Source organism: Staurois parvus, unplaced genomic scaffold (assembly GCF_062004578.1).
Source record: "Staurois parvus isolate SC_StPar_1 unplaced genomic scaffold, SC_StPar_1.0 ptg000172l, whole genome shotgun sequence".
Lineage (NCBI taxonomy): Eukaryota > Metazoa > Chordata > Amphibia > Anura > Ranidae > Staurois > Staurois parvus.
In genome coordinates this window covers 5149546-5162768 of record NW_028317968.1, presented here as the reverse complement: position 1 = coordinate 5162768, position 13223 = coordinate 5149546, and the positions used below count along the sequence as shown (strand labels likewise).

The 13223-nt window shown below is 40.1% G+C and overlaps 1 protein-coding gene across 1 annotated transcript in view; it reads left to right on the top strand.

The window, feature by feature from the left end:
• UNC45B (unc-45 myosin chaperone B) overlaps nucleotides 1-12886 on the top strand; it is a 39226-nt gene extending 26340 nt beyond the window's left edge. Inside the window, exons 19-20 of the mRNA XM_089676607.1 lie at nucleotides 960-1118; nucleotides 6796-12886. Of these exons, the coding sequence (XP_089532733.1) occupies nucleotides 960-1118; nucleotides 6796-7056 (420 nt within the window). The 3' untranslated portion in view covers nucleotides 7057-12886. The remainder of the gene's footprint in view (nucleotides 1-959; nucleotides 1119-6795) is intronic.
• The last annotated feature ends 337 nt before the right edge of the window (nucleotides 12887-13223 follow it).

The window sequence follows — 13223 nt, the reverse complement described above, 5'->3', positions numbered from 1 at the left end:
TATAAGATTTCCAAAAAGCAAATGTCAATCCACGAAGGGTCAATGGATAACAATGTCTTTAGCATTCACAGTGGATTTATCCTGAAATGAGGTATACTGAGAGGAAATCCATATGTTCACAGTGAATTTCATGGACGACTGAGGCATCAGAAGCCAGAGCATATGTCTACAGTTTGCATTGAAACCCTCAGAAAGAAATCACCATCCAGGATAAATAAAGAAAATAAAAATCACTCACTGCGCCCATGAGAATAGACAAAGTAAAATGTCCATCTTCACAACTTAGTAGTCCCAAGACATCAAGGGACTGATTTAGCTCAGTAAACAAACTTCTTCAGAGGCTCTCATGTCACTGAATACCAGATCCATTCTAAAGTATGCAGACCATGATGGCTTCAAGGGGGTTGAGGAACACTAAAGGATGTGACAGGTGTCCTACCCAGGAGTCCCACAACCATTAAGGCCACAGAGAACAGTTCTGCCCCTAACAGTCATCTTTTACTGAAGCACACAGTGGCACATGATGCAGCTTGTCTGGGCTATGCCATACTTATTAAAACTTTGCATTGTGTACCACTATGTTCTTTAATAAAACATAATAGTTAAACAGATTCATTCTTGTAAAACAATATTTCTTTTGTTGACAGTAATTCTAAATTCTTTCATGGCACTATTCAGTTTTAGCACATTATCATATTGCTCTAATCTTTTTAGGCATGTTTATGTTATCCATGTAAAGTTTCATACTTAGTATGTAATATGGAACATTCATAACCTCTTTGAGCTTACAAATAATGGCTACAAGACAAAAACTGAATGCTGGAAATTAACCTCTCCCCTGAAGGATTTTTACACATTTTTTTTTTTTAATAAGTGAAAAACCACTTTACATTTTAATAGTCAAAATACAAAAATCTCTACCCACTTTAGTTCATGGTGTCATTCTTGCATTCTTGTAGATCCAGGAAAGGTTCTTGGCAGAAGGAAATGATCGTTTGAAATTGGTAGTGTTATTGTGCGGTGAAGAGGATGAAGTAAAACTGCAAAGAGCTGCAGCAGGAACCCTAGCTGTTCTGACGGCATCTGAGAAGAAGCTATGCCACAAGATGACAGAAGTGGTGAGTACAGCTCATTGTAAGCTAACATTAAAAAAACATATTTAGATGAAAATATATGGAATTATTGGCTCAAAAATTAACTTAAAATAGGGGTGAATAATTCAGTAAACAAATGAGAAGCCATGCTTCTAAGCAGCTTTAGGGTAAATGAGATCTCATTCAGAAGAAAAAAATTTTTGTTTAAGGTAATTAATTTTTATATCTCATAAAAGCTCTTAAATAATGTAAAAACAAAAACAAACCACATTAATGCAAAAAAACCCCAAACAAAATCAAATACAATGATCATGTTTAACTACCACTTCAATAACTGATGTAGATAAATGGCCAGTCAGGAGTGCTGCAGTTCTAAATGGTCATTTATAAACATCCTCATTCTTAAAGCAGGCCAGGCTTTCACAAAATGCCTATGATCCCACTGTCATTAGACAGCAGATATCAAAAGCAAAAGACACAGAGCCAATCAGATTGACCAACACAGCATTCAAAAATGTAAACAGTATAGTAAGTCCCTGACTTAAGAACGAGTTCCGTTCCGGGAGAACGTTTGTAAATCGGATTCGTTCGTAAGTCCGACAAAGTGAGTCTTATACACCTTTGACACAAATATACAATGTAAAGCATAAAAAAAAACACACACACAAAAAAATACTGTAAATAAACAATGTTTTACTTTTACAGTTACTGTAACTTAAAATGGTGGTATAGGAAAACTGTAAAAATTTTCACTTTAACAGTTACCTTAAAATGGTGGTACAGTACAGTACCACAACTGGCAAGTAGTGAAAGAGAGTTACTAACTGGAAGAGGGAAGGTAGGTGGGAGATGGTGGAGCTGAAGGATCATCAGCAATAGGAGATGGAGGGCAAGATGGAATTTGGCCCTCACCTGATGTTGATGGATCTGAAGGATTATCAGCAATAGGAGATGGAGGGCAAGATGGAATTTGGCCCATACCTGATGTTGATGGAGCTGAAGGATCATCAACAATAGGAGATGGAGGGCAAGATGGAATTTCACTCACACCTGATGTTGATGACACAGGTTTTTTGATGGATTCACTTCTGACTACCCTCTGGAAAAAATGATCCAGAAATGTCTGAGTAGTAGCTCTTTTTTTCTCATCATAGATGACTCTGTAGCACTGGATGGCATTCTGAACGGCTGCTGCAACCTTTGTGTATCGTTTTACGATGGGGTCCTGTACCTCAAAAACTAACATTGCCTCTTCAAGTAAAGTATATCCCCTTGTCATTTCCTGTGTTGTGAATCTCTTTGGTTCAGTTACATCTTCCTCTTGGCTGTCTTTGTATTTTCGCTGGGCCTCTAATTCCATCAGGTGCTCATTAGTAAGCTCCTCATGTTGCACAGTAAGGAGTTCAATAAAGTTGTCCTCCTGCAGATCTAGCTCCAGCTTCGTGCAAAGGGTCACTAAGTTGTTGAAGACCTCTTTGGACTCCTTACCCATCTTCTCAAGTCCATGAACTAACTGCGGGCAAAGGTTCTTCCAAACCCCATTCATGGTGACAGCCGAAACCTCACCCCAAGCAAAGTTGATGTTTTTATGGCCTGTAGATGTTATAGTCCTTCCTAAATTGTCGCAAATTGTCAGGCAATGTCACTGCCTGATGAAAAGTGGGACATAAATAATATTTTTTGAAAGTCGCAATAACTCCTTGGTTCATAGGTTTGAGTATTGGGGGGCAGATGCACTACTTTGACGTTGGGATGAAAGTCATCCATGAATTGGGGGTGACCTGGTGCATTGTCAAGCAGCAAAAGAATGTTGAATGGGATATCTTTCTCTTAAACAATATTTCTCTATCTCTGGGATAAAGTGGTTGAAAAACCAGTCCCGGAAAATAGCTTGTGTAACCCAGGCTTTGGAATTACTCTTCCACACAACAGGTAGAGAGCCCTTGGCCATGTTTTTGAGGGCTCTTGGGTTCTCTGAATGGTAAACTAAGAGAGGCTTTAGTTTCTTATCACCAGAAGCATTGCCACCAAACAACAGAGAAAGTCTGTCCTTTGCTGCTTTAAAGCCTGGCATCACCTTTTCCTCTTTACTGATGTAACTTCGTTCTGGCATCCTGTTCCAGTACAGTCTTGTATCATTGACATTAAAAATCTGTGGGGGTATATAAGCACCTTTGTCAATAATTTCTGTAAGTGTTGCTGGAAATTCTTTGGCAGCTATGGTATCTTCACTCACAGCCTCACTACTTACTTTTACATTGTGAAGGTTGGCTCTAGCCTTGAATCTGTTAAACCATCCATGGCAGGCAGTAAAAGATGCACACGGTTCACCCCATTTTTTCTTCAAGTCTTCAAAACAGGCTTTTAGCTTTTTCTTGAATAAGCATTAAGCTGAGTGGGACCTGACGCTGATGCAGATCCTGCATCCACACATTGAGAAGTTTCTCAATCTCCTCTATCACTTTACCACACTTTTTGGATATTACTGTTGACTTCATAGGCACAGCAGACTTCACATGTTCCATGATCTTGGCCTTGTTCTTTAGAATTGTGCCAATAGTTAAGCGATTCAAGTTATATGAACGAGCAATGTCTATCATCTTTTCACCTCGGTCTAATCTCTCAATTATTTTCACTTTGTTTCCATGGTTATTGCTTTGCGCTTCCTAGCAGTCCCCCCCACATCACCACTGCTTTTCCTCTTGCTTCCGGACATCCTGGGCTCTGTACATTACACTATCGCACTGTAATGTACAGTAATCACACAGCAGCGCAGCTGTGACAATGTCCGGCAGACACGTGAGCTACTTCCAGCGCTTTGTTCACATCTACGAATGTTCATAATGCAAGGTCCATTTGTATCTGTGAAAGTTTGCAACTCAAATGTTCGTAAGTCAGGGACTTACTATACTACTATTTACATTTGAGTGCTCGCCACTCCTTCTCATAACAAAAGCATGCAAAAGGAAGGATCACAGCCTGATGAAAGAAGAGAAGAGAAAGGAAGCAGAGGGTGGCTTGCAATCCAGTGAGGAAAGGGGGGGGGGGGGGTGGAGTTAAAATGCCAATGACCACCAATGGTTGTGGGATTGTTTTGTCAATTGTTTATCAAACCCATGTTTTCAGTAAAAAAAAATGCACCAACATTAATTTTAGTGTACAAAACACAATAGATTACCCATTTTTGTAAAATATAAAAGATGAGGTTGTGCCAATGAAATAGATACCAAACATGTTAAGCCCTAAAATTGTGCGAGCCTGTGAAACAGTAACAATGTGTTAAAGGCCATGCACACCTTAAGCCACCTAAGTACCAGCATATTTCATTTCCAAATAATGCAGACAAAAAAGAATCACCTTGGGGAAGGGGGGGTATTTTACAATGTTTTTTATTTTGGCTGTGTTTCTACGGTGTAATGCAATGCTGGATTAAAGCACCAAAAACAAGTCACACACACTACACAGGTATGATTTATCCAGCATTTACACCATTAATTATTCTAAGCATGTGAGAGACCCACTACCAAATGAACACCTGCCCTGGCACATCATAGCATTCACTCAAAACTCCAAGAAATAACAGATTCCAACTGCATTATTCTTGCACTGTCAAAACCTCCACTTTTATTATCACATGACACACAGGAGGATATATCTTATAGGCCTCACAATCTGCATATTAACACACACCAATAATAATGTGAGCATTACAGCATGAGATACACACATCTTTTGACAGCGTCACAGCATAGAATTAATACATTACCAAAACTATGGGAAGACGGGAAGGAACAGACCCCATCGGAACCATAATGCACAGGGGGTGGCGAAGAAGCCTTAAACACGACCAATTTGATGAGCCCACATAACCTTGGCAAAAATCCCAGCGTCAGAGCGTCCCCTTTCGCATAGAAAGGCTCCCCCAAATTGACCGTGTTCAGCCTCTCCTTATATTCCCTGTTAAAGTCTCATGGCAACTCTTCCAAAATGGGCAGGCATCACGCCCACTCTAGGAGGAGTTAGCAGAAAGGTTCCGTTAGTCACACCCAGTCACTTTACTAGCAAACATCTTCTCTAGTATTATCACACTTTTCACAAATCAGCTTCTTATCTACCCTTAACTTAAAGATTTCTAACAAGTAAACATTTTTAAATGCACAAACAAGATCTTATCTAATTTAAGTAGTCCAATGTAACATTTCTAGATGTCACAAACACATTCAATCCCACAAACACTTCTTATCTGCTTTAAGCAGTCTAATGTCTTCTGTTCCTTTATGCAGGCCATTGACAGTTCGTTTATCGGTCGAATTTTCGTCAGAAAGAATAATTGGCCGATATTCACACTGTTAGTGGGGCAATGTCGTCAGCCGATTTTCGTGGTTCCTCCTCGTTTCTTTTATCGGTCATGCTGGAAAATTTACAAAAAACGACCGATTTTCGTAAGCATTGGTGGCAACAGAATGACCGATTTTTTGTTTTTCGGCTGAAAATTCGGCCATAAACGAACCCTCTATGGCCGGCATTAGCCTAGAGAAATGACATCAATGTCATTTCTCGTGCTTCTGGCATATGGGCAACGATGCTTTATTGTAATGATTCCACAAAAAACAAAGGGTCAAAGGCCAACACATTTCATAGGCATTACATACGGTATTGGTATTTTTATTTAATATGTTTTATACTAGAAAATAAGGAAGACAAGGAGACCAAGTAATAGTCAAATAATCCCAGCACTGAAAACTGTCAAATTGAGTGGATAGGAAGGGGTTGTAACTTGGTTTTGAAGCAGTTAAAATTTGAACAAAGAACGTGCTGATTCAAGTAAACCTAGAGAGTAATATGGGGCTGCCATAGCTTACCTCCTTCTGAAATTATAGTTACTTGGCTATTACGCTGACCCACTAGCTTCAGTTCTTTCGAAGTCATTGACCTGGAACCATTCTTGATATCACAAACGCCAGAGTAAAATCATAATCATATTATCTGCATACTTTTTTGGTAAATGAATCAAATATTGAAGCATGAAGGTCAGCATGATTGACAGGAAACTACGTTTTGCAGAAGGAAAAGTTTACAGTGATGTCCTCCATATTTCTCCTTGAAAAGGTCTCCTTTACATATATAAGCCGGATTATGTAATTAGTCCCATAGGCCTCAGATCTTCAAGTGACTTGGCTGCAACCACTGCGCATCTTCACATTGGTGGTCTATGTTTTAACAGTAACATCATTATCAGTAATTGTACGTAAAGAAGCCTTCACTTGTCTTCTCTCTGAAGAGAGAGACATGGCATAGGTCACTGGAAGTATTTACATACACAAGATGTTTTTTGACCATTTGTGTCCATCCAGCAATGCAGTGGGTATCTCAAGTAATTAGTGCAAGCTGAAACAGGTTTTGTCTTAAAATGTAAGTGAAAGAGAAGACACATTTAGTTGAATCTTATGGATTCTAAGTTCATCCTCACGCATACTTGTATTGCTGGAAAAAAGGGGTGTTTATGACAGGTATGTTGGTCAGTGCACTGGGCAGAACTGTAAAACTCTTTTGGACTGTGCAAAAGCTACAGTATAATAGGAACATTATATGGGAAGCTTTTAGTTTAGTGTTTGTTTCTATTTATCATTCTTAAATTTGGCTTTGCATTTTGACATATCCCTTTATATATAAATAATTTATGTGTGCATGCATTTTTTAGACTACACAGTGGATGGAGATCCTGCAGAGACTTTGCCTTAATGAAGACTTGCAGGTTCAGCACCGTGGAGTTGTGATTACCTACAACCTGATTAATGCTGACAAAGAGCTTGCAAAGAAACTGGTGGAGGCTGAAATGCTGGAGATCCTAACGGTTATTGGAAAAGAGGAGAACAATCCAAAGAAGGAACACATTATAGCTGTAGCCAGAGAAGCCCTGGTCAAATGCCTAGATTATAGCCTCATTAAGCCTGTTTCCTGAGTGCTCTATAACACAAACCCACTTAGTGCTGCATTCCTTTTGTATGATGGTTGAAATGGAGTGAGGGTACACTTGGTCATTCTGTCTGAGGCAGCAGCTAAAACAGATTCCCTCTTAACATAAACTAAAACAAACATATTAATATACTTGTTATTGTCCAGTTATCTTTAAAGTATGAAAGCAACAACAATATGGACTATTTTTATGAAACAGTAAAATTGGTCATTCACCAAACATTCTCTGCCAGGTGCACCTTCCTAGTTCTTGTGTTTTAAATTATGGGGACTAATTCACCTGCAGTGACTGATGGGTGAATGTCACATGCTGCTTTGTAAATATACCCCTATGTGTTCATTTTTAGTATATTGATTCCACTTCACTCCTCAATGTCTGCAGACACCTGCCACATATTAAAGGAGTTCTATGGTCATTTAAGGTTCCTTTAACTGCTTCCCGACTGTCCTATAGCAGATATACTGCTAAAGGGCAGCAGGGGTGCGCAAAATCACGTATATATACTTGATTCTGTAATTGCTGGTAGGGGGAGAGCGCGAGCCGTGAATGCACCCTACCCGCGCCACCATTCGCAGCCGGGCTGTCAATCACCGGGTCCTGCCTGGTGATTATCCGCCGGCACCCGGTGGTTACCGAGGATCTCTGACAGGGAGGAGGGCTGCTTTGTTTACTATCAGTCCTCCCCCCCGTTGGCTCTGGCACACTGCTCTGGATGGCTGTGCACAGCACAGCCACCCAGAACAGAGTGCTTACAGTGAAGCAACAACACCCCCCCAGTAAAACACTCCCAGCACAGAAATAACCCTTTATTCGTCCATCATGTTAACCCCTTCCTGCCTAGTGCCATTAGTACAGTGTCAGTGCTTTTTATTAGCACTGATCACTATATTGGTGTCACTGGGGATGTCAGTGACACCAACTCAGTTCCCCCCAGTGTCAGAATACCTGTCGCAGTCCCGCTATCCCGCAGTCGCTGATTGCCACCATTACAAGTGTCTTATTACGTCTGGGGCTTTTAAAAAACAAAAGGGGCTTTATGATGACTTAAATATTTAGCCGCTTGCCAGCCACCCTATATTAAAAGTACTGCTGCAGGGTGATTTGCATTCCGCTGTTGGTGACTAGAGATGTCAATCCCCGGGTCCTGGCCGCTGATTCTCCGCAGGCACTTGATGATTGTCGGAGAAAGCTGACAGGGGAGAGACCTGGGTATAAACAACAAAACAGTTCTCTCTCCTGTCAGCAAGAACATGCTGCTTTGTATTTCTCTGCACAGCAGAGAAATACAAAGCAGCATGTCTCCATAGTAAAACACACACAGCACATAATGTGCAACACACACAGCACAGTTAACCCTTTGATCGCCCCAGATGTTAACTGTATTAGTGTCATTGGGGATGTCAGTGGCAGTTAGGTCCCACCCAGTGCCAGAACACCCACTGCAGTCCTGCTATAAGTCACTGATCACCGCCATTACTAGTATAAAAAAAATAAAAAATTCCAGTATAACGCCGTTTGTAGACGCTATAACTTTCAAATAAATCAATTAATTTACATGTATTGGGATTTTTTTCTTAGCAAAGACATGGAGCAGAATACATTTTGGCCTAAATATATGACGAAATTTGATTTTAACATTTTTTTTACTGGACATGTTTAAGGCAAAAAGTCAAAAATATAGTTTTTTTTCCTCAAAATTATCGGTCTTTTTTTTATAGCACAAAAAATTAAAAAATGCACAGGTGATCAAATACCACTGAAAGAAAACTCAATTCATGAAAAAAAAAAGGACGTAAATTTAATTTAGGGTGCAGCGTTTCATGACCACGCAATTGTCAAAGTAATGCAGCGCCCTAATGCAAAAAATGGCCTGGTCAGGAAGGGGGGTAAATCTTCAGGAGGGCAAGTGGTTACAAATCTCCTTTCATGTTGTCCACAACGTTCTGTTTTCCCTGCATGCTTTGCAGCTTCTCCTCTGCTGTTTACTTTTAATTTCAAAGGACTACATACTCCACAATTGGAAAAAAGATCAGCACAACTGCCACTGCACTAAAATTTTCCTCTTTGTTGAAACGACCACAACAAATTACATAAAAAATACAATAGGTTGAAAACAGTCTTAGTGATAACCCTAATTGGGTTGTAGCTCCTTTTTGTTTTTTACTGGTGTTCACACATACCCCAAATACCTTGCTGCCTGCAAGCAGCGACTTTTGTACTGACTCTAGAACCTCCTCCTCTCAGCACCTCTGTACTTCAAAAGGCAGGCTCTGTGAAATGTGTGACACAGCAATTTCTACTCGCAGGACATAGTGAATATATGTTACAGAATTCAAGGAAGTTAATGTGTGGAGATCTCACAAAGTAAGTTTAGAGACTTCAAGATCATTCAGGTAAATAGTAGTAGCCTAGGAATAATTTAACAATAATGTGGAAATTAAAGCAGAACTACACTGTATCTGAGCACCACAAAACAAAATTGCTATTTAATTCATTTTTATTATTCTATGTCTCCATGCTTTATTTTGCTGAGAAATCACTTTGAAATTTCAGGTCATGGTCACTTTCAGCATTTCTGGTCATGGCCATCTTGAGTAAGGGCAGACGATTAATGTAGTATTTACTTCCTGGAATCCATCTGCACTAAGCTCAGGCATACAAGCAGGAGGGTGTGTTTAGCTGAGAAATCCCTCCTTCCCGCCTGGGATGTATGACATCGTTATCCTAGGCAAGATTTCAAAAAATGTAAAACAATAGTTTAAAACAAGTATATATAAGTATATACAGGTGAAACTCAAAAAATTAGAATATCGTGCAAAAGTTCATTTATTTCAGTAATGCAACTTAAAAGGTGAAAATAATATATGTGATAGACTCATTACATGCAAAGCAAGATAGTTCAAGCCGTGATTTGTCATAATTGTGATGATTATGGCTTACAGCTCATGAAAACCCCAAATCCACAATGTCAGAAAATTAGAATATTACATGCAATCAATAAAACAAGGATTGTACATAGAACAATATCGGACCTCTGAAAAGCATAAGCATGCATATGTACTCAGTACTTGGTTTGGGCCACTTTTGCAGCAATTACTGCCTCAATGCGGTGTGGCATGGAAGCTATCAGAAATCTATCTAAGAAAGCTATCACTGCTGAGGTGTTATGGAAGACCAGGATGCTTCAATAGTGGCCTACAGCTCTTCTGCATTGTTGGGTCTCATGTCTCTCATCTTTCTCTTAGCAATGCCCCATAGATTCTCTATGGGGTTCAGGTCAGGTGAGTTTGCTGGCCAATCAAGCACAGTAATCCCACGGTCTTTGAACCAGGTTTTGGTGCTTTTAGCAGTGTGGGCAGGTGCCAAGTCCTGCTGGAAAATGAAGTCAGCATCCCCATAAAGCTCGTCTGTGGAAGGAAGCATGAAGTGCTCCAAAATCTCCTGGTAGATGGCTGCATTGACCCTGGACTTAATGAAGCACAGTGGACCAACACCAGCAGATGACATGGCTCCCCAAATCAACACAGACTGTGGAAATTTCACACTGGACTTCAAGCATCTTGCAGTGTGTGCCTCTCCATTCTTCCTCCATACTCTGGGTCCTTGGTTTCCAAATGAGATGCAAAAGTTGCTCCCATCAGAAAAGAGGACTTTGGACCACTGAGCAACAGACCAGGTCTGTTTTTCTTTAGCCCAGGTAAGACGCTTCTGACGTTGTTTGTTGTTCAGGAGCGGCTTGACAAGAGGAATATGACATTTGAAGCCCATGTCCAGGATCCGTCTGTGTGTGGTGGCTCTTGATGCACTGACTCCAGCCTCAGTCCACTCCTTGTGAAAGTCCCCAACACTTTTGAATGGCCTTTTCCTGACAATCCTCTCCAGGCTGCGGTCATCCCTGCTGCTTGTGCACCTTTTTCTTCCACACTTTTCCCTTCCACATAACGTTCTATTAATGTGCTTTGATACAGCACTTTGGGAACATCCAAATTCTTTTGCAATTACCTTTTGAGGCTCTCCCTCCTTATGGAGGGTGTCAATGATGGTTTTCTGCACAACTGTCAGGTCAGCAGTCTTTCCCATGATTGTGATTCCTACTGAACCAGACTGAGAGACCATTTAAAAGCTCAGGAACCCTTTGCAGGTGTTATGGCTTAATTAGCTGATTAGAGTGGGACACTTTGAGCCTAGAACAGTGGTTCTTAACCTTGTTGGAGGTACTGAACCCCACCAGTTTCATATGCGCATTCACCGAACCCTTCTTAATTGGAAAAATAAAATATGATTTTTAAAATTCAAAACATAGGTATATATTTATACATAGGTGCGCAAAATGAACAAAACCGTTAAGAACAAAGAACAAAACCATTAAAACATGATTTTCACACAAAAACAAAAACATAATAATGAATATTTACTGCACGAATCATATGAGTCGGGTGTGGGTCTTCACCTCTGCCGAACCCGCGAGACTGACTCACTGAACCCCTGGGGTTCGATCGAACCCAGGTTAAGAACCATTGGCCTAGAATATTGCACCTTTTCACAATATTCTAATTTTCTGAGATAGTGGATTTGGGGTTTTCATGAGCTGTAAGCCATAATCATCACAATTATGACAAATCACAACTTGAACTATCTTGCTTTGCATGTAATGAGTCTATCTCATATATTAGTTTCACCTTTTAAGTTGCAATACTGAAATAAATGAACTTTTGCACGATATTCTAATTTTTCGAGTTTCACCTGTAAGTATGTTCCTATCTAATTACTAATGCTAGCAGCATAAGGATTAAAAATAGTCAATGCTGATCGACAGAGTGAAGTTCCACTTTAATACATGAGTTTACTTTTTGACCATAGATACGCTTTAAGTACAGGTTTGTGGTTATATCTGTATTATGTCTCATTTGTAATACAGCGGTGATTGGACTGTTCAAATTATGGTTGAAAGACAAGTTTACTTTTAAAATAAAAAACTGCAAGTCCACCCTCTACACAATGAATCTTGAGACTCAAAGAATTTGACTCTATTCAAGCTTTAAGGTCTTACTGCACAGGCTTGGCCAGTGTTGAAGAGGATTTAGGCCCAGAAGAGGTAAAGAGCAGTGAGGGTTGTGGTAAGGGGTAAGCGTTCGGCTAATTGGTTTATAGGTTAGCTTCAGTTTGGGGCTAGGGAGCGTGGACTTTTACTAAAGTGAACTTGTCCTCTCAAGGACAGCTCTACATTTGCATAAAAAAGACTGTCTACGCAGTTCCCCACTACATTAGCTTTCTATCAAAAAACAAAAAAACTGAACCTCAGATGCAGCACAATGTCAAGATTGCCCAACTTACAACTGTGCCAAGCATTGTTTACTTTAAATTTTTCTTCAAGCTTCTGTGCACCAGCGCACATGCACAATCACAGCCTTCATAGGGATGAATAGGAGAGCTGGGCTTGGCCTGGAGGAAAACTGAAAGTAAACAATACTTAATGCAGAGGAAATACAGACAGTGTAATAGGGCACCATGCTGCAGTCATTTTTTGGTGTAATATCAAACAGGGCGTGGCATACACATTTTTTTAACCAAAGGTACACCTGTATTTTAAGTTTGTATGCTGTATGAAATGGAACTGGTGTTTTTCCTATTGTTTTAAATGTTTGTTTAAAAAAATATATGCATTTGTATAAATGGTATAAAATGTATTCAATGTTTTCTATTATGAAGAGTGACATGAGGTTGTTTTTTTAGAGGTTCTTGTTCCCATTTTTAAATATGGCAGCATTCATATAAATTCTATAGTTGATGCGTAATAAAACTGAATTAGTATTTATTGTGTTTTCCATTTTGTTTTTTAATAAGAAACAAATCACTATTAGGCTGAGATCAGTTTATCAGGTGGACTTGATCAGATGGTCCATTCACCCCTATGGACTGACAGGTGTAAATGGGTCAGTGTTTGTTTACAACTGCCTTCCTCCAGTCTGATCAAAAATGGAAGGGGAACTGCCCCTTCCATCAAGGCAGACTGGAGGTCAGTTGGGTCTGTCACGGAGTGCCCGTGCCTTCCACACCCCCCTTTGCCTGCTGTCCCTCTGCCGGATCCCTCCACCCCTCCCTCCCCCCTTGCAGACTCCTCAGTCCTGCCAGCCTACATCAAAAGGCTGTGC